This window comes from Zeus faber, assembly GCF_960531495.2.
Source record: "Zeus faber genome assembly, chromosome: 2".
In the NCBI taxonomy this organism is placed as follows: Eukaryota; Metazoa; Chordata; class Actinopteri; order Zeiformes; family Zeidae; genus Zeus; species Zeus faber.
The window spans coordinates 17282722-17301352 of NC_137189.1; the positions used below are offsets into that span (position 1 = coordinate 17282722).

Genomic DNA, 18631 nt, shown 5'->3' on the forward strand with positions numbered 1-18631 from the left:
TCCAGCAAATGACACTAGAGCTTTCTAGAACTTTGTTTGGTTTTCGCTTTCTTTTCAGAAGCGGATTTCTAGGTCTTGAAGCGGTTTTAGGTTAGTCTGCTATGGGTCTCACAGCCGCCGTCTCATTGTTCTCTACCCCCCCCACCCCCCTTTCCGTTCTTCTCTTTCTCGTTGTCTCTTTTCACTATTCATCCCTCTGTCGATCCACTGTTGTTGTTTTTTTGTAGAAAATGCTGGACGAGTGCCAGGACAGAAGGAGCTGTCAAGTCCTTGTCAACAGCCGTGTGTTTGGGACGGACCAGTGTCCCGGCAGCAGCAAATACCTCATCGTCTGGTACAAATGCAGACCCAGTAAGTCCCTCATCGCCCCCCGCATCCCCACACACTCCACACTGTGCCGCTCTGCTGGCCATTGTATGACCGTCTCTCCCTTGCACACAGACACACACATACCTACACACCAGTTTAACACCATTTCTTTGGTGTTTTAGAAAGCAATGAAATGATGGAACACAATTCCCCCGTTCTAGAACAGGACCTTTCCATATTAGTGAACAGCGCTTCCATTTTCTTACCTTTTGGAAAGCCATTATTGGATTAAGATCCTAAGGGACCTGACCTCCATGCACATTTTCACCTTCATGAACTATGGGAAGGATGCTTCCTATCAGTTCTTTACCTGAGATGTCATTCATGAATTTGTACCAGCCGGACTTGACTACTTTAATTCCCTTTACTTTACCCAAACATCTATTTCCCGATTATAACATGTTCAAAATTCTGCAGCTAGGGTGCATCACTCCAATCTTTGCATCTTTGCACTGGTTTCCTGTCGTGTACAGGATTCATACTGGTAGACCCCCATACTGGTCCTCCCAACCAGGCCTTTTAGCCATTGATGCACAGTTGAAACATTGTGTATTCAATAAAGTTGTTTGGTGGAGCATTTTTAGTCCACAGTCCATACATACCTCCTCAATTTCCCGCTTGCTGAACCTAAAAACAAGGTGTCTTCTACACACATCCTTTCCTGCACACCTACCCTCTCTCCTTCCCTTCCTTCCATCAGCCCCCCCATCAGTTATCACCACGGAGCTGCCTTTAACGGCTCGGTTAATCCCACGTTGAGAGAGCGTGCTCCCCATTCTCCAAGGCTCATTGGCCTAGCAGAGCCGAGCCAAAGCTTAGCCGTGTAGCCGTCACACTGGAGTGACCGGGAGCGGGCACTAATCCACGGGCAAACCCCCAACACCACCACCACCCAAAACCCAACCACCAATGCATACAGCCAATCAACAGCTCTTTGTTCTCCGTCACTTAACCAGTTGCTCTGTTGTGGGGGTGGTTGCTAGAGGGAGAGGAAAGGAAGTGTGGAGGGTGTTAGTGAGGTGAGACGGACAGGTGTCACCGCCTTTCAAAGGGAAGGGTGGATTGGGTGGTAGAAGGAGGAGAAAGGAGAGAGAGAGGGGGAAAGATATCAACAAAAAAAACCCTCTCTCTCTTTCTCTCTCGCGCTCCCACATTCCTGTTCCACTCCCAGCATGGACATGGAGTTGTGCTGTGTTTTTGGATGTTTTTATTCTCCGGCCCGTGGAGCTGCTCCAGCTGTCACAGGTCACTGTGGTGTGGAATGTCCTCGGCATGGCTCTACATGTCCGCCCGGCAAATTCGGCTTTCTTCGCCCCGTTTACTCGCATTCAGTTGTTTTCGGTACTTAAACCAGGCACTCCAAGCACAGGCCTGCAGTGAAAAAAATGGTATTCTGAAAAAAAAGGTTTTTTTGATGCATTGTTATTTTTCCAAAAAAATTGAAATTAATCATCAGCTCAGCGACAAAATGTTTTGTCTCCCATTTTCCTCTTTGAAATCAATACATTTAACCTTGTTACCTTAACATCCGACTTGATGTAGCAGCCAAACATCTTTTGAGGTGATCTTCTCCTTCTCCCTCTCTTTCTCCATCCCCCTCTATCCACCTCCACCCATCCAGACGAGTACAAGAGCAAGGTGGCGTGCGAGGATGAGAGGATGAAGCTGAGCTGCAAGCGGGGCATGCAGATCGCCGTCTACTCCGCCATGTTTGGCCGGACCCAGCAAGGCACGCTGGAGTGTCCCCTCCACCACTGGAGGGCCCCCTCCGTAGGTAAATACCAACCTGTGTTATTATTATTATTATTATTATTATTATTATTATTATTATTATTATTATTTTAACCGTAATGCACCAATCCACTGGGTCAAATTCCATTGAAATGGACTTGACCCATAAGTTCGATCGGATTCTGACGTTAAGAACCTGTAATGCACTTGAGATCGTGCAGGACCTACAAACCAAGAACGGTTATTTGAGTGGACTCTCTCTATCCCATTTTCCTTTGACCCGGGTTCTTCTTTCTTCTTCGGGAGGGAGGTGAAGCTGGGGATAGACGTTACACTTTCGTCTAGAGCTTCTTTACTCTTGAGAGCCACACGAGTTGCCTTGAGCCACATGCTGTTCAATAGGAGATCATCTTTTGAACAAAAAATATGTAAAGATGCTCGGATATATAAACATTGCAATGGCTCAAGAAAAGTCATTCTGGCTCAAGCACACACACTGGAACACACACACACACACACACACACACACACACACACACACACACACACACACACACACACACACACAGACACACATGCACATTGCCAGGGGAATAGGAGTGGAATGTAGATCAGATGTCTCCGTCATCCAAAGCACAGAGATTGGCTTGTAGCAAGGGGACAGTATTGAGTTCCCTCTTAGTGTGTTTGGCACAACGATTCATGTGTGTGTATGTGCATGCATGTCCCCTCATGAGATCTCCCAGATGTACTTTCGCTCGTGTTGATGGGGAATGTTAATGGCTCATTGCTTGGATCCATGACAAGGTAATAGTATAACCGCAGCTACTGTGGTGGCCTTGGCCTGTTCGCTGGGCAGCATGTTCACTTCGGCTTTTCACTCTGTGCCGTCTTCATCGTGTCAACGTGCACGAGGAAAATGGACACTGGGAGTGAATAAATAGTCTGAGCAGGTGTAAGTTACAGAAACTATATAAAGAGTTTGGTCTGTGCGTTTGTATGCTCAGTGATGTGCATTCATGTGTTTTTATGTGTATTGTGACTGTGTCTACAATATGCTTTCATGCTCTAGGAAATTTATAGAGATACAGTACCTCTAACCCCTAGATACAGGTACCTAGATACATCTACCTCTATAAATGATGCAAGACGCGCAAACGATTAGTTCGTAGCAAACAAATCTTTTAAATGAGTCGGCAAAAGAGTCGATCGTTCACCCAGTCTCAATTTTCAATTTGTGACAATTGACGCAAAGAAAACAACTCAGAGCCGACTCTTCTGACTCTGCATTATACCAACATACAGTACCAACATAATCAAACAAAGAGTCTTTTTATTCAGTGACTCGCCAAGAACCGAATCTCAAAAAAGAGCCAAACTTTCCATTAATATTCTTGTGGAAGTGTGTTCTGGGTCAGGCCCAGGGAATGAGAGAGAGGAGGCAGGGCGGGGACAAGAGAGAGAGGAGGCAGGGCGGAGACAAAACAGCGCCGGTTGGCGTGTATTGATTTAATGGTTCAAACAAAAGGCAGCTCGTGGGCCAAAAGGACAAATCAAAGGCTCGCTGGCAAACGGGAAGAGAGTCCACTGGATCAGCGCTTCTCTGCGCATGCATGTCCCGCAAGCACGCATCCCCTCACTGCGGGGAAAAACCCTTAATGACTTCCTGGTCCTGGATCGCATGAATTAGCTCCTCCGTAAATTCGCCCGATCCGCAGCAGCTGAGTGGCCCCTGTCTGCAGTGGCGGCTTGACCACACCCCCTTGGCCAGCCACAAATCTCTACCACCCTCAGCATGCAGGCAGGCAGACTAGACTAGAAATTCATTAACTTCAACACCAGCTCCAGTATATTTCATTTAATGTCTGTCGGTGGCGCACCCTGTTGCAATACATCAATTCCAAATATAAATAAAATGAAATAAACTTTTTTGTGTGTTTAGGCATAGGAAGGCTTTGATGGGAAGCCCTTGGTGGCATGTTCAGACATTAATATATTTCACACAAAAAAACAACAACTTTTTGCTGTGCTACAAATGGCACGGCTTGCAACTAACCAAATCGGACACGTTTCAGTCAAATTAATATTGATGCATTAAAAACATGTAAACAAATGTATTGTATTTGCTTGTGTGCGCCATATAAGTTGTATTCCTTGTGGTTTGGATTATTTAGCTACATTTCTGTTTCTCTTCATAAGAAGGATTAATTGAAAACAAATTTTAACATCCAATCTCAAGATTCAAGATTCAAGATTTTTATTTGTCACATACATATACATACTTCCATACATATATGCAGTGAAATGTAATGCAATACACTGTATATGTGCCGAATCACAATACCTCAAAATGACACCTTGGAATACTGATATGAATAAATCAGGAGATCCATACCGAGTAAACAAGGCATGTGGGTCTGGTGAGCGAGGCAGGAACGGCCCGGTGTCTGGTTTCAGTGTCCCGCTTTAAATACAGTAGATGCTGTCGCTCCGCACCGACAGAAAAAACGGACTCTACAGTTACAGTTGTTCCAAAGGGACGGATTAGAGCGAGAGAAAGAGAGCCAGTATTTACTATCGTATTGCATGGTACGCACGTATGCTTTCCCATCACTCAGCGGCAAACACACATACACACACATACACATACACACAAACTCTTACCAAAACAGACATGCACACACACACATGGAGTGCCACCACCCCACCCACATACACCCCCGGGCTTTCCCACACGGTGTCTTCCCTGCTGCCCCCAAATGGGTTCTCCCCCTTCAGCCGAGCGTTTGATGTGGCTCACGTGTCACATCAAGCAGGAAGTTACGGCATCTTGATTGACAGCTCGGTCGAACCCTGTTAATTATCTTTCCAATGTTTTCCTCCAGCTCACTGCAAGGGTGTACAGTATGCGCCCCTGTGGTATTAACCGTGAGCTGGGGTGCTAGATCAAATCACTTTGTTTTTGTTGACTGTGGGTTTCACACGAAGCACTAGCCTATCATAACCTGACCAAAGCAAACCATGAATGCCAATACTTTGAACTTGTGGGAGCTAGTCCAATGTGATTGCATAGAAAACAGTCAGTGTCCAGAGTGACAGGCAGAGCCAATAGAACTGCGGAAAGAGGATACTGTATGTACCGAGGGCAAACATCATCATGTGATACCGTATGATTGTTTAATGTCTATAGAGATGTCAAATATAAATGATTGCACCTTTAATGTAGCCAGGCAGGCTTAGAGGTCCATCGGAAAGAACAGTCGGCTGATGTTCGAGATTTAAGTACGACACCTGAACTGGTGTGACTGCCCTGCACCTGCCCAGGTGAGCTGCGCACGGCGGCAGAGATTACAGCCTTACAACAAAAGGGATTTGCTCCTACACTCTTCTTTTGATCTCTCTGGCGCAGAGTTGTCTCGCGTGGTTCCACCTCTACTTCTGGCTGGTGTTTTGTCGTTCGCAAACGATTCTTTCAAAACAACAAATCTTTTGGGTGAAGGAACTGAACTGAATGACTTCCTGAAACAATCTGTTCATCAGTCGGTTTAGTGGAGCTCCCCAGTCCGTTGCGAGCGAACGTTATTCCGAACCCTGTTCGCTCGTGGCAGCCTGCTCCTCCACGATCTGCGCTCTCTGCTGTGCATCCCCGTTCCTTCAAATAAAAGTAGTGGGCTTTTATTTTAGATGTAGGCTATTTTATTAAGTTCTGTTTCCGTATTGAACAAAACAAGGACTGTGGGTGACAAGGACATTTTCTCAGTCAATGAACTGAACGAAGCCAAAAAACACCAGTGGGTTTTTTGAAGATAGTGTTTGTTTTCAGTGTAGTATAGAGAGCGCATTGCGCCGTCACAGATCCAGACTTTGTGAGTTTGATTTTCTGTTTTGTTCATTTATGCCCCAATATAAGTGTTATAATTTACTATCACTTGCATCGTCCATGAATTACTGTGAGCCATGGGCAAGAGTATCTTTTTCCCTGATGGTAAAGAAAAGAATGGCAGACACACACACACACACACACACACACACACACACCCACACACATACACAAGGACACAGGTACCTCTTTGATGTCTGCCGTTTTTGGGTGGTGTTAGGGTGGAGTGTGTGTGTGTGTGTGTGTGTGTGTGTGTGTGTGTGTGTGTGTGTGTGTGTGTGTGTGTGTGTGTGTGTTGAGGGAAGGGGTTGGGGGGCGATCGGACAGGTCCTGACGGTGGTGGAGGAACCTCAAAGCGACGGGGGACAGAGCAGAGCCGAGATCAGCCCGTCTCTCTCTCTCTCTCTCTCTCATCTGCCCAATTACCATCACACACACCTCCTGACATCTAAATAGCTCTGCACGCTCGGCATGCACAGATTCTTTTTTTTCCTCTGAAATATTCGTAGACACAGCAGCAGTTTGTTTCGGTCTCCAAGGCCGTTGCATTACGGCCAGCGTGGTGCAGTGAGGAACCATCGGCTCTTCAAAACCCACTTTCGAGTTTCCAGAATGCGCTGCGGACCACAGCTGCCGTTCAAATTTAACCGGCGGTGTGTAACGGAGCATGTTCCATGTTCCAAAAAAAGAGGAAGAACTTGATTCACTGTAATTCTATCCATATTTTAGGGAAGGCCTCTCACTTTGGCTCTCAAATTAGGATTTCCAGAGGCTTCCGGTGATATGGCTGTGACTTTGTTAACATGAGTTAATAAGAAAAACTAAAAGGGCGACTTTGCGGGGCAGAGGAGACAATTAAATCAACTACAGCAAAACATGCTTATTTAGATCCTGGATCCTTGGCATTTGGGTTTGCCAGTGCCCAAAGCCCCCCACCCTCCTCGATGTGTTCTCCATCAAAATAGAAGCATGTGAGATGCAGGGCACGGGGGTCAGCACCGAGTGGAATGTAACCCCGCTGTTTGAGTACATGAAAGTGACATGGGGAACTCTCCAACACGCCACGCATCTGTGGAGAAACTGTACGTGCTGCTGGGGTTTCTGGGTAGCCATGGGTAGTTTAGGGGTTAGGCTCGTGCATGTCAAAGCAGTCCCACAAAGTAGGTAGAACAGAAAATGTTGGTGAAATGCTAGTGAAGAAGGGGCGGTTTGAGGAGAAACTCCAAGGAGAAGTTAGAAGGCTTGAACATTCTTCTTTACCATCCTTCTTCTGTGTCATTTTTGATTGCCTTTGGTTCAGTGCACTCTTGTACAGACGTTCACATATGAACACTGCCTGCGCGTCTCTATATGAGTGTCGGTGGAGAAGCATAAATAGCTCTTAGGAGTAGGGCTGAACAATTAATCAAATTCGAACCGACATCGCAATTTAACAGAACACAATTTTCTAATCGTAAATCCTGCGATAGAAAATAAAATGTGTTTTGTTTTTTTACGTTGCACAATCTAACCAATAGGGCCGTCCAGGGCTGGCTCTTCCTAAAGTTGATATAGGGAGCGATCTGTCGCCCTCTCCGGCGGTAAGTGCGTATGGAACAAAACCTGCGTAATGTGGACACTTTCTCTGTGGCTCTCTTATCACCTCCCCATTTATAGCAATTGTTTTAATCGAACCCCACAGTGCTCCGGCCCGGGCCGCGGTGCACTGTGCGGGCAGGACCTGTAGGGTCCAGACGGAGCCTCTTCCAGAACAATTCCAATCATTTTTATAAAATCTTTTTTATAAAAATTTACTTTCTGTTGAAACTGCATATTTTTTCAAATTATTACAAGGCTTGAAGTTAACTCAACCAGTAAATGTTCTACTGTGATTGAAGGTTTTTCTTTTTACAATTCAATAGTTAAATAAAGATATGTTATTCTTATCAATTCATGCATTGATTCATCTGGGCCTGACCTACAGGAAAGAGCAGTTTATATGTTGAGTGTATCCATTTTTGTGTTGGTCATACTATCTAATGATTTATTGCTTGTATTTAGTGAATAATAAGGAAGATAAGTAAATTAATAATATTGGTCTAAAAAAATCGCAATTACATTATATTCCCCAAATCATTCAGCCTTACTTTGGGGTCTGCAAGCCTTATTCCAAATGAGAGGCAAACGCCTCGGAAGAAGACAAGACCTTGTGGTGACATGTTGCTTTAGGAAGTCTTTCACGTGCCTTGATCTACTCCCATGTATCAGATCTATGTATAATAATACACTTAATATGAGGAACTGAATGGAGGCATTTCAAATTGCTTTTTCTCCAGTGTGTTCTGAACAATAATCTCTGAGCACAAGTCTGTCCTTTTGCCCTCTCAAAGGATTAGTTAGTGGGCTTTTATTGTTTTTTTTTTATGACCATAATATTTGCTTCGGTTTGCCTATAAAAGGAAGTTAGTCTCCAATGAAATGAGTCACTGCAAATGAGGGGAATTGCTGCTTCCGACGAGGCTTTTTGTCCATTGTCCTGGGAATTCCAGGAAAGGTGCGTGGGTGGATCCCCAAGAGCACTGTTAGGAGAGATCGCTGTCAGATTTCCAGGCAACGTCTGTGTGTGTGTGCGTGTGTGTGTGTGTGTGTGTGTGTGTGTGTGTGTGTGTGTGTGTGTGTGTGTGTGTGTGTGTGTGTGTGTGTGTGTGTGTGTGTGTGTGTGTGTTCTTCAGTCCCTGCAGTAAGATAGCAGGTAGCATTAACTATACCAAACAAAGAATGCACACACATTTCTCAATAGTTGCTATGACTTTTGGATGTTTCAGGTGTTTCAGGCTTTGTTTCACCTCTCGGGTTGTCAGTAGTATCTGCTCCTTGTACCAAGAACTCTCAATGGTCATTTCAAATTTCCCTATTCTGTCCAGCCACTAATGAGAGAGAGGGGGGGGCTAAGAGGGGGTTAAGGGGAAAGGTTAGAGGTAATAGTGTTTATTCATGCCTTTTTACTTATTTGCCTGTGTATGTTTGTGTGTGTGTGTGTGTGTGTCGGTATGCGTGTGTGTGTGTGTGTGTGTGTGTGTGTGTGTGTGTGTGTGTGTGTGTGTGTGTGTGTGTGTGTGTGTGTGTGTGTGTGTGGACTGATCAGTCCTTGCCTGTCGGTGTCATGGCTGCTAATGAGAGCCAGTTGATGTCAGACCCCAAAGAATGCTCTTTGAAAATGCATAGGTCCTGGCTTGTATAGGTGTTTGAGATGTATGTGAGTGTGCGCGTGTTTGTATATGTATGTGTGTGTATGATCCATGTCTTGGGTGCACTGATGTGTGTGTGTCTTGTCTGTGACAAGACACATGTCTTGCCTGTCTCCTGCACCCCTCTCTCATTTTCTCTCTCACACACACACACACACAGACACACACACACACACACACACACACACACACACACACGCATGAGCCCCTCCTGCTCAGCTAATCACCGAGACAGGGAATCAAAGCTCCAGCTAATGGGGGCCTGTCTGTCAGTGGGTTCTCTAGTCAGAGATGAAGGTTTTTTTAGTGTGGCACACCAACAACAAGCCCTCTGGGGAAGGCACAGGAGAGACAGACAGACAGGCAGACAGACAGATAGACAGAGAGAGAGAGCAAATTAAAGAACGCCAGTCAACCCTTGGGGTGTCATTACGCTCGGAATCCCTTTACATATTTTACCGGTCTTTAATGAACTGACTGCCTGATAGCTCATTCCCATTAATGATATTCTTTACATTCTTTATTAATAATTATTGTGCTTCATAATTCGATGTGCTCCTCTTAGTCAAGTACCATTCTCCTATAAAAGAAGGAAAAACGAATCTCCTCCTAGCGTCTTTTTTCGCCCAAAATACGTGGTCGCACAACCAGCACCTCCCTATCAATCTTCAAAGCATTCTAACGTTTCAAAAACATTTCCTGAATCCTCGACTGCATGGAATTCACGGGGGACAAACGTTGCCCTTTTTTTTATTGTTGCTCCCCGACAACCTTACACCATATCCCAGTTAGATGTGCAGTGTTTTTTTGTATTTGTGTGGAAGCGCGGAGACTTTGCTGTGCCATAAGGGGACAGTGGGAACCACCTAACCTTTTGAGGTGTCAAAGCCATTATCCTGTTACATCCCAGCGGTTCCCACGGACTGCTGCCCCACTACGTCCTGGTTGGGGATTCCAACATGTCGGCTGAAGCGTCGGCGGGGGGTATTCACGCAGAGAACGGATTCCACAAAGGGATCAGGTATTAGCCTCGGTTGAAGGGCAGGTTTCCGCCTAATAGGTTAACTTGGGATCTTACGATCCATAACGGAGGGATTTTTTTCCCGCAGATAATGGTCACTCACAGTCCCTTTCACTTCCTGACTGGGCCATTTGGCCTTTGACCCGTGCCGTCATTTGTCGAGGCCTCTCGACGCGAGAGATGAGCCTTGACTTGCTTCCTCCCTCTCTTCTCTGGTGCTCTTCTCTTTGTGGGGCCCACCAGGGTGGAGGGTGGAGGGCGGAGGGCGAGGGACGGACCAGTGTTCATTTTCAAAGGCTCCTGTGCATGTGTTGTTTTTAAGAGTTATATTGACCGTGAGACCTTGGGGGGGGCATCCATGTGGAACACAGGACCTTCAACATTCCCGTGAGGCTCTGTAGGGGTTCGGTCCCTCACCCCTGACGGAGGCAGAGACACTTGAAAATGAAAAATTCACACCTGTTTTTTTCCCATTTCTCTGAAAATTGGTTACAACAACAAAAATGCATAAACAAGTCGAGGTGGGGTCTGAGGCAATGGGGGGGGGGGATGTGGAAGTGAAGGAGAATGGAATGAATATCCTTGTGAATTGGATATGTTATTAATCATGGCCATAAATTTACAGCCACACGGGCATAACATCAAAATGGGACTCGTAACATAACATCTGAGCAGCAGATGATGATCTCAATGATCCGTCCATCGATTACACAATGTCCTTTACAGTGCATGTACTGTATGTACTTTGGACTCTTCCAGTCTTTTGAGCGTTTGAGCGTTTTGAGTCCGTAACAGAGGAATCTCATCTATCCATCCATACTCACCACAGGATGAGAGAGAGACAGAGAGAGAAATGGAGAGAGGAAGAAGGGGAAGTGCATCTGGAGGAGCTGACAGGCTGCTTTAGCGATGATGTACGACGACCCCATCCATCTCTCTGTATTGTGTCCACAGAGAGAGAGCGAGAGAGAGAGAGATAGAGAGAGAGAGAGACAGAGAGAGAGAGGGAGAAGAAGACACATTTCCTTATGGATGTATAGGCTGAAACACACCTCGAGCAGAGAGACCCCCTCCTTAAAACACACACACCTACACTCACACAGAGGCGCGTGTGAGTTCAGGTATCCCTGAGACAAAGGGGGCCCTCGCAGGGAGCTGCCTGGGACAGTAGTTCCACGGAGTGAACGGGAGAAGGTCTTTGTCGGAGAAAGAGAGTGCCGGAAACAATTCCCTTCCGCTCTATTTTTAGAATGTTTGTACATTTGTGCGCGTAGGGTTTCGTGTACTGCTCAGTTCTAGCTGCCAGATGCTTAGATTATACTAGGTGAACATTGAAGAAAATGGTTTGTAATCATCTGGTTCATAACCTACCCTGTTTCTACCTAATACCTCTGCCCTGTACCTAATAGACCAAACTAGTATGATGGAACCACTTGTGGCCTCCGCATATGGTATCCCCAAACTTAAACTTCCATATTTGAAAAGAGGAAAAGAGAAAGTGAAGTTTATTCTCCTTAAGATGGCCCTTGATAGTTTGCTAGGGAGTCACAGTCACTTCTCAGAGCAGAATAAATTCCAAATACTCCGAGAGTGCCTAAAACTAGAAAATGCCCAGCCATCAGCCAAGTCATATACTGTATGTATGACTCCTAAGCCAGGGGTCTCAAACTACAGGCCCTGGGGCCACATCTGGCCCCAGAGACAATTTAATGCGGCCTGCTACATGGTTATCATATATTGATATATGTAAATTAAAAAAAAATTCAAATCACAATGCCTAATTCATCCACACAAATGTACCTAGTGTTTTCAAAATTTAAACACAATTAAATAGATCATGAGAGAGATTTCTAACAGGATTACAAGGCAATTCACTAATGTGCGGCAGGGAAAACAAAACAAAAAAAACATACCGGTTTTACCATGAAGTTCAACACGGCCCCCTTAGAAGAAGACAACCTGGCCAGTGGCCCCCAGGTCATTTGAGTTTGAGACCTCTGCCCGAAGCCCTATAGTTCAGCCCTGAGTGTGGACAGCCCCGTCTGCGACATTGGTACTATTCTCAATGCTGAAATGCCTTTATTCTTAACTGAATAAAAGAAAGAAGATTTGTCAAAACATTTGGAATCTTAAATTTTGTGAAAAAGAGTCTTGAAAAAGTATTTAAATGTAACCCTCTGATAACTGCGGACACCCTGAAAGCACATCGTGTCCATCAATCACCTTGTGGTCGGGGGAGCCATGGACTGACGGCTGGATGGAAATTCTGGGAAAAAAAAACCTTTTCTTTGCACCTTTTATCACATTCTCTCAATCATATCAATTACCATCCCTCGCTTCCTCTCTCTCCCTCTCAGACTGCCAGTCAGGTGTGGCCCTGCAGGTGCTGATGGCCCGCTGCCAGGGGAAGAAGAGCTGCCTGGTGAGGGCCTCCACCAGGGACTTTGGAGATCCCTGCTATTCGGGCACCAGGAAGTACCTCAGCGTCATCTACACCTGTGGTGAGTCAGTGTGTGTGCACGCTCGCACAGTTTGGGTGTTGTCCCTTATATTGCCACTGGGGGGTGATGTCATCTCGCCCACAGTTGCATCCCTCCCGTCTGTTATTTTCGCCGTGATAGGGAATCGATCTGAGGTACGCTCGCTTGATATTCTCAAATTGTTTCTTTATTATTATCCACTAAGGGTCTGAAACATCTTTTTATGTTATTGTCAGGAAGGCAGAAGAGGCAGTGATTCAGCCCTAGTCAACCCTTGATGATGATATTACTATAGAATTTGAATCTCTTGTTCTGGGTATAATTAATTACTTTTTGAGCTATATATCTCTATTTCATCATCTAACTATAAAATAGGCTATATATTTATAGTATTTGTCAAACACAGCTGCATTTAAAGAGATGTTGATGTTCTGACTTAAAAAAAAAAGTTCTTAATCCATAAATTATATTCCCCCCTGACAACGTATACTGTCACTGGACACACAAATTCAGCTTTGTCTTTTTTTAGTTTTTTAAAGCAGCCTCAGCTCAGGACTTATGTCGGGCAGAAGAGCGATAGAGACGGAAGAAAAAAATGATTCTTCCTCTCTATCTGCTCCCCACCCCTGGGCTAATCCTGACCTTTCAGAGTTGTAATTCATTAACCGTGTGAAGCCACACACACACACACACACACACACACACACACACACACACACACACACACACACACACACACACACACACACACACACACACACACCTCGGAATGATCTACCGCGGCCTGGAACCTGTCAAACTAAATCACTGGTCTGTACAGGAAGACGGGGAGACACTTGGACTTTTCCTCTGAACGTCTTTATTCGAACCTTGGTTGTTGCTGTTAAATCCATTAGGGATTGATTTAAATTTGGATAAGATTTGATTTGTATGGGGGGCCGTGGGGAGCCCTGCAGTAAATATTGCAAAGTAAAAGTACACAAATATGCAGGATATGGGGTTTTCCCATTTCAAGACCGCAGACTGTGTTTATGGAGTCGTTTGGCTCCAAAATCTCAGTCTAACCTCCCTTATCTGATAACCACAATCACTCTCCCAGCTTCAGCGTGGGGGGGACTGGGGTGTGAAAATGGGGGATTGGGAGTGTGTGTGTGTGTGTGTGTGTGTGTGTGTGTGTGTCTGTGTGTGTCTGTGTGTGTCTGTGTGTGTGTGTGTGTGTGTGTGTGTGTGTGTGTGTGTGTGTGCATATAAGGTTTAAAGCGGACACCATACCTGAATACCCACAAGCGCTATTAGGATATTGGGATCGTCGGTACACATTAAATGTCCTCGTAATCAAACTCATGATTTTGTCCTCATAAAGCCAAAGGCCTTAAATGACAAACTTGTACAGTGCTGTTTTAAGTGTAATTAATCCCAACTAATCTTGTTTTAAAGGCTTTTATAAACGTCCCCATAAACCACCTATACCTGTTTCGGTATGTATACATGTTTGTGTGTGTGTGTGTGTGTGTGTGTGTGTGTGTGTGTGTGTGCGTGCGTGCGTGCGTGCGTGTGTATACAAATATGGTTTAAAATGGATAATACAACTGAACCATTATTAGAACATTGAGATTGTCAGGACACATTTCATGTCATTATAAATAATCTTGTAATTTTTTCCTCGTTAAATTATTTTTGTACCATTTTAAATGACATGATCCCAACTCTTGTGTCCCCATAAACCACCTATGCCTGTATCTGTGTGTGTGTCCATGTTTGTGTCAATCATGATGGATCGATGTAGTTGTGTATGTCTGTGTGTAGACATGGGAAGTGAGACTGTTCCACAGATCGAAGGAATGTGTCGGAGTGTGCACTTTTTTGGGGGATGGTGGGTTGCGGTGAGAGGTGAGGAGGTCGAACGTGAGTAAATCAGTCTTGCTGTTGTAGACATTAAGTCATTGGTTGCTCCAGGCTCCGGCAGTGATAATTTCGGGGGGGGTTCCTCTTTCATTGCCGCTTCAAGCCTGTCGCATAGAATGTGTGTTTTTTTATTTTTGTTACGGAACAGCGGATGGAGCGTGCCAGCCCGTACACATGGGCGGTTTCGCAGATGGGGTTTAATCTAATTCAGGACTAAAATAATTCCACTTAATTTAACGCAGAACTTAAAAATACCTTTCTGAGAGGTTGCTTGATTCAAGATAAATTAGTTCTAGACTAGGAAGTCCTAGACTAAGGTCATTAAGGACGAGTCAGATCCTTCTGTCAGGTCTTGGTGCTGGTCCAGATAATCCATTTCCTCTACTGTCAAGGTCGACCTGATGACCCACACCCATTCATCCAAAGATAAACCTGCCTCTGGCTGTCTTTAAATTAACCCTTCACTTAGCCCTAGATTAGCTCTGATCTTCCTTCTGGAAATCAATTTTTCTAAGCCAAGAGAGCTGAGACTATTTTAAACCATGACTGAGAGAGGTAATTTCAGTTAGTCCATTTTAAAAGTGGGATTTAGTCTAATCTGTGTATGCAAAACCATCCCTATAGGTATTTAATGAGCAACTTTAAATAAATAGGTTAAATGGTGCACTAAAGAAAAACACTGTCCCTGTTTGATTTGTGATGCGGATAAGCTATTATCTCCAGCTCCAACTTCCGAGCTGTGCTTTCTTTCCTGCACACAGCCCCGGGTGGAGGGTGGTGCTGGAGTCACTTACACAGCAGTAAAAGGGCCGGCAACCCGCCGTCACTCTCCCAGCAGATCACACACACACTCCGCTCCGTCCTCGGCGTCAAGCTCCATTTACAATCTGTTCCCAACGGAGGAAAACCCAATGGAAAGTTTGTTTGTGGACAAATTACTGAAAAAAAAAAAAGTGACTTCTCCAGTAAGTAAGTAACTTCTTCAAACATCTTCTTCAACGTTATGGTGGGTTCTCGCAGTTAAGCCGCGTTAAAGCGCTAATTCAGTAACGTAGTGATATTAAAACTCAATCTCGACTCCTCGGCCCGATGAATGAACTCGCTTGGCGCTAATTTTTTCGGCGAGCACAATTCCGCAGCGGCGGAGCCCTTGAAGTTTTCCATTTTATGTTTTGCGCCCACTGCATATAAAGGCTCTGTAGTCATCTTGCAGCTAATATTTAACACAAAAACGGTTCCAATTCACACCAAACAAGTAATGTCGAATCAGGATCCCTTCCCTCCATCCATCCTACCGGGAGCACAGTGCTTTGTTCTGCAGGTATTAAAACCTCTCACTTTATCAACATGAAGGGGCTTCTAAATAACACACACACACACTCACACACTCACTGTAGCATAATGGATAACCCTCAGCAAGACGCCATGAACAGGTCTAATTACTGGAGGAAATGGATTAATGGGGGCCACTTAGCCAGTCAATAGGGGATCTGAAGGAGGGGGGGGGGTATGGACTGGCAAACATAACTATTGGATTGAGGCTTTTCTGGCCATGGGGTGGGGGGTGTGGAGGGCTGCAACATGGTGACCCAAAATGGCGTCCCTCGAACTCTCGGAATTTTTTCAGACATTGAGCTGCCGCTTCGGCGTAAGAACCGAGGTGACATAAATCCCTGCAGAATCCCCATAGCCTGGAAAACTCCAAATTGAGACAGTGGTGATCATCTACCATAGGGTCCCTAAGTAGAGTAGCATGAGTCTCCGACGGCTCCGGCACAGTCCATTTAGAGTAGAACTGCCACTGACAGCCCCAGATGAAGAGGTAAGTCAGAAGCTTGAGGTTTGAACAGTTTTTTAACACACACACACACACACACACACACACACACACACACACACACACACACACACACACACACACACACACACACACACACACACAGACACGTATAGTTGAGGAACACGTGTGACCATGTCTGGCCAGGCTCAGCTCCAGCTTCCCCCCAACACACACACATATGGAGGAAATGGTGGGAGAAGTGTTTGCTTTGGCCCACTGGTGTGCATGAGAGACACCCACCCCCCACACACACCTCCTTCAGCCTATATCTCATCCTGTAGCAGAGGGAACATAGGGCAAAAACACAAACATTACATACCGGCAAACACACCTGCCTCTACCTCATACACACGCTTCGACATACGTACGTCCATGTACAAACACGAATGCATGTGAAACAATGAGTTTCCCAGCCTTAACCGGATTGAGTTAATAACTAACACTCTAGTCTCAGGTAATTGCACAGTCGAGGAAGTTGGGTCTTAATCTCTCTACGTTCGTCTTCTCGTGAACGGGGGAAGAGAATGCGCAACATTTCAGGGGCGATGTCGGCAGGGTGGGCTCTAAACCGAGCTCAGAATAAATAAGTAAACTAACTTGTCTTTAGAAAAGCCTCTCTCTGACTCCTGGCATTGTCAGACGGGGTGAAGCCCGAGCCTCCCTGGTTCTCAGGTTGGCTTGAACAAACCACAGAAGGTATCTGCAAATATCAGCTGGCCCGCAGCTAACCCGCGCTGTGTTGAAGCGAGGCCTCCAGAGGGTCACCGGGAGCCAGGAGGAATAGCAGCGGCCTCTCCAATTGCTCCCAAATCCCAAATCTGTAGGAAACCTGCACTTATACCCCTTTACCACTGCACCCAAAAACCCGGTAACACCCGCTAACATCCGGCATTTGTCATCAGTGGGGAAGGAAAAACACGGTTTTCCGGAAGACCTTGCAATAGACATGGGTTTTAATCGGCTCCAGTTCCGATCGGCTCGGATGTAAACAGGACACCCGGGTCAACCCGCTAATTTCGGCCCCTTTACCGGTGCAATGTGATGTGCATTGAAGTTCTGTATGTTGGCGTGTTAAGAGAGAGGAATATCCATGTATCATTCCATCATTTCATATTCCATTTAGAATCCAAAATCAAAATCAGAAGTAATTGACTTTTTGCCGCATGCGGGACCCGGAAATGTTTCGAATGTGGGGATCGCCCCGTGGGGAGCACAGCGGAGAACTCCCACACTCCCCGCCGGGCTCCGAGTCACACCAGCGTCCCCCTAAGCCGGTCCCCGCTCCCCGCTGCCAAAGGACCAGTGCGCTAGTGCACATAGATAGATACTCCACACTGCTTTACTGTGGTGTTGGGTCGTTAATGAACGATCCAAATCATTTGAACAGCTCAAAATACTTTTTTTTCAAGTTTTAAGCCGCTGTCTCCTCTACTGATTTATTCCCAATAACACTGGCACCATGACATGCCCCTTTTCCAACATGTTTGTGACATCAAACTTGACACACCAGAAAAAAACAGCATTTCTCCCGTAAACCCGCTAATTTTGGTGTGAAAACGGTATAAGAGCCATCAGCGCCACTTTTCAAAAAGACTGCCCAGATAACAACAAATGAAAAATAACACACACCAGGTAACCTCAGCTAACCTGAATGTGTGAGTTTATCCGCATGTAGTGTTGCACCAAGTGTAGCCATGTGGTTACAGGTGCCTAAGCCAATGCCCCAAAAAGGCAGCAAACAACAATCCACAGCAATGGATATCAAATCATCTCTGCCTGGCATGCGCGCGCACACACACACACACACACACACACACACACACACACACACACACACACACACACACACACACACACACACACACACACACACACACACACACACACACACACAGACACACACAGACAAACATATACACAGCACCGTGTTGGTTGCACCAGTTAAACATTCAGCACCAAATGGCCACTCCATCCTCCACGCAGGCCCCGTATAAAGAGAAGCATCTGAGAGCTATTAGCTCATCTAACTGAAACTAGCTCCGGGCTAGCGAAGCCCCTTAGGGTGTGGTCTGTGACTTTTTCCCGGGACCTGGCACACGTTCCCTACTCCCACCAGCCATCCGGGAGGGAACCTGTCGTAAAAGTGTTTCATGGGCGTGGATGGAGTGTCGCCCGTGG

General features: G+C 45.7%; 1 protein-coding gene across 1 annotated transcript in view; it reads left to right on the forward strand.

Moving 5' to 3' along the window:
* Nucleotides 1–227: 227 nt before the first annotated feature.
* eva1aa (eva-1 homolog A, regulator of programmed cell death a) overlaps nt 228–18631 on the forward strand; it is a 47978-nt gene continuing 29574 nt past the window's right edge. Inside the window, exons 1-3 of the mRNA XM_080021539.1 lie at nt 228–351; nt 1991–2143; nt 12586–12729. Of these exons, the coding sequence (XP_079877665.1) occupies nt 231–351; nt 1991–2143; nt 12586–12729 (418 nt within the window). The 5' untranslated portion in view covers nt 228–230. The remainder of the gene's footprint in view (nt 352–1990; nt 2144–12585; nt 12730–18631) is intronic.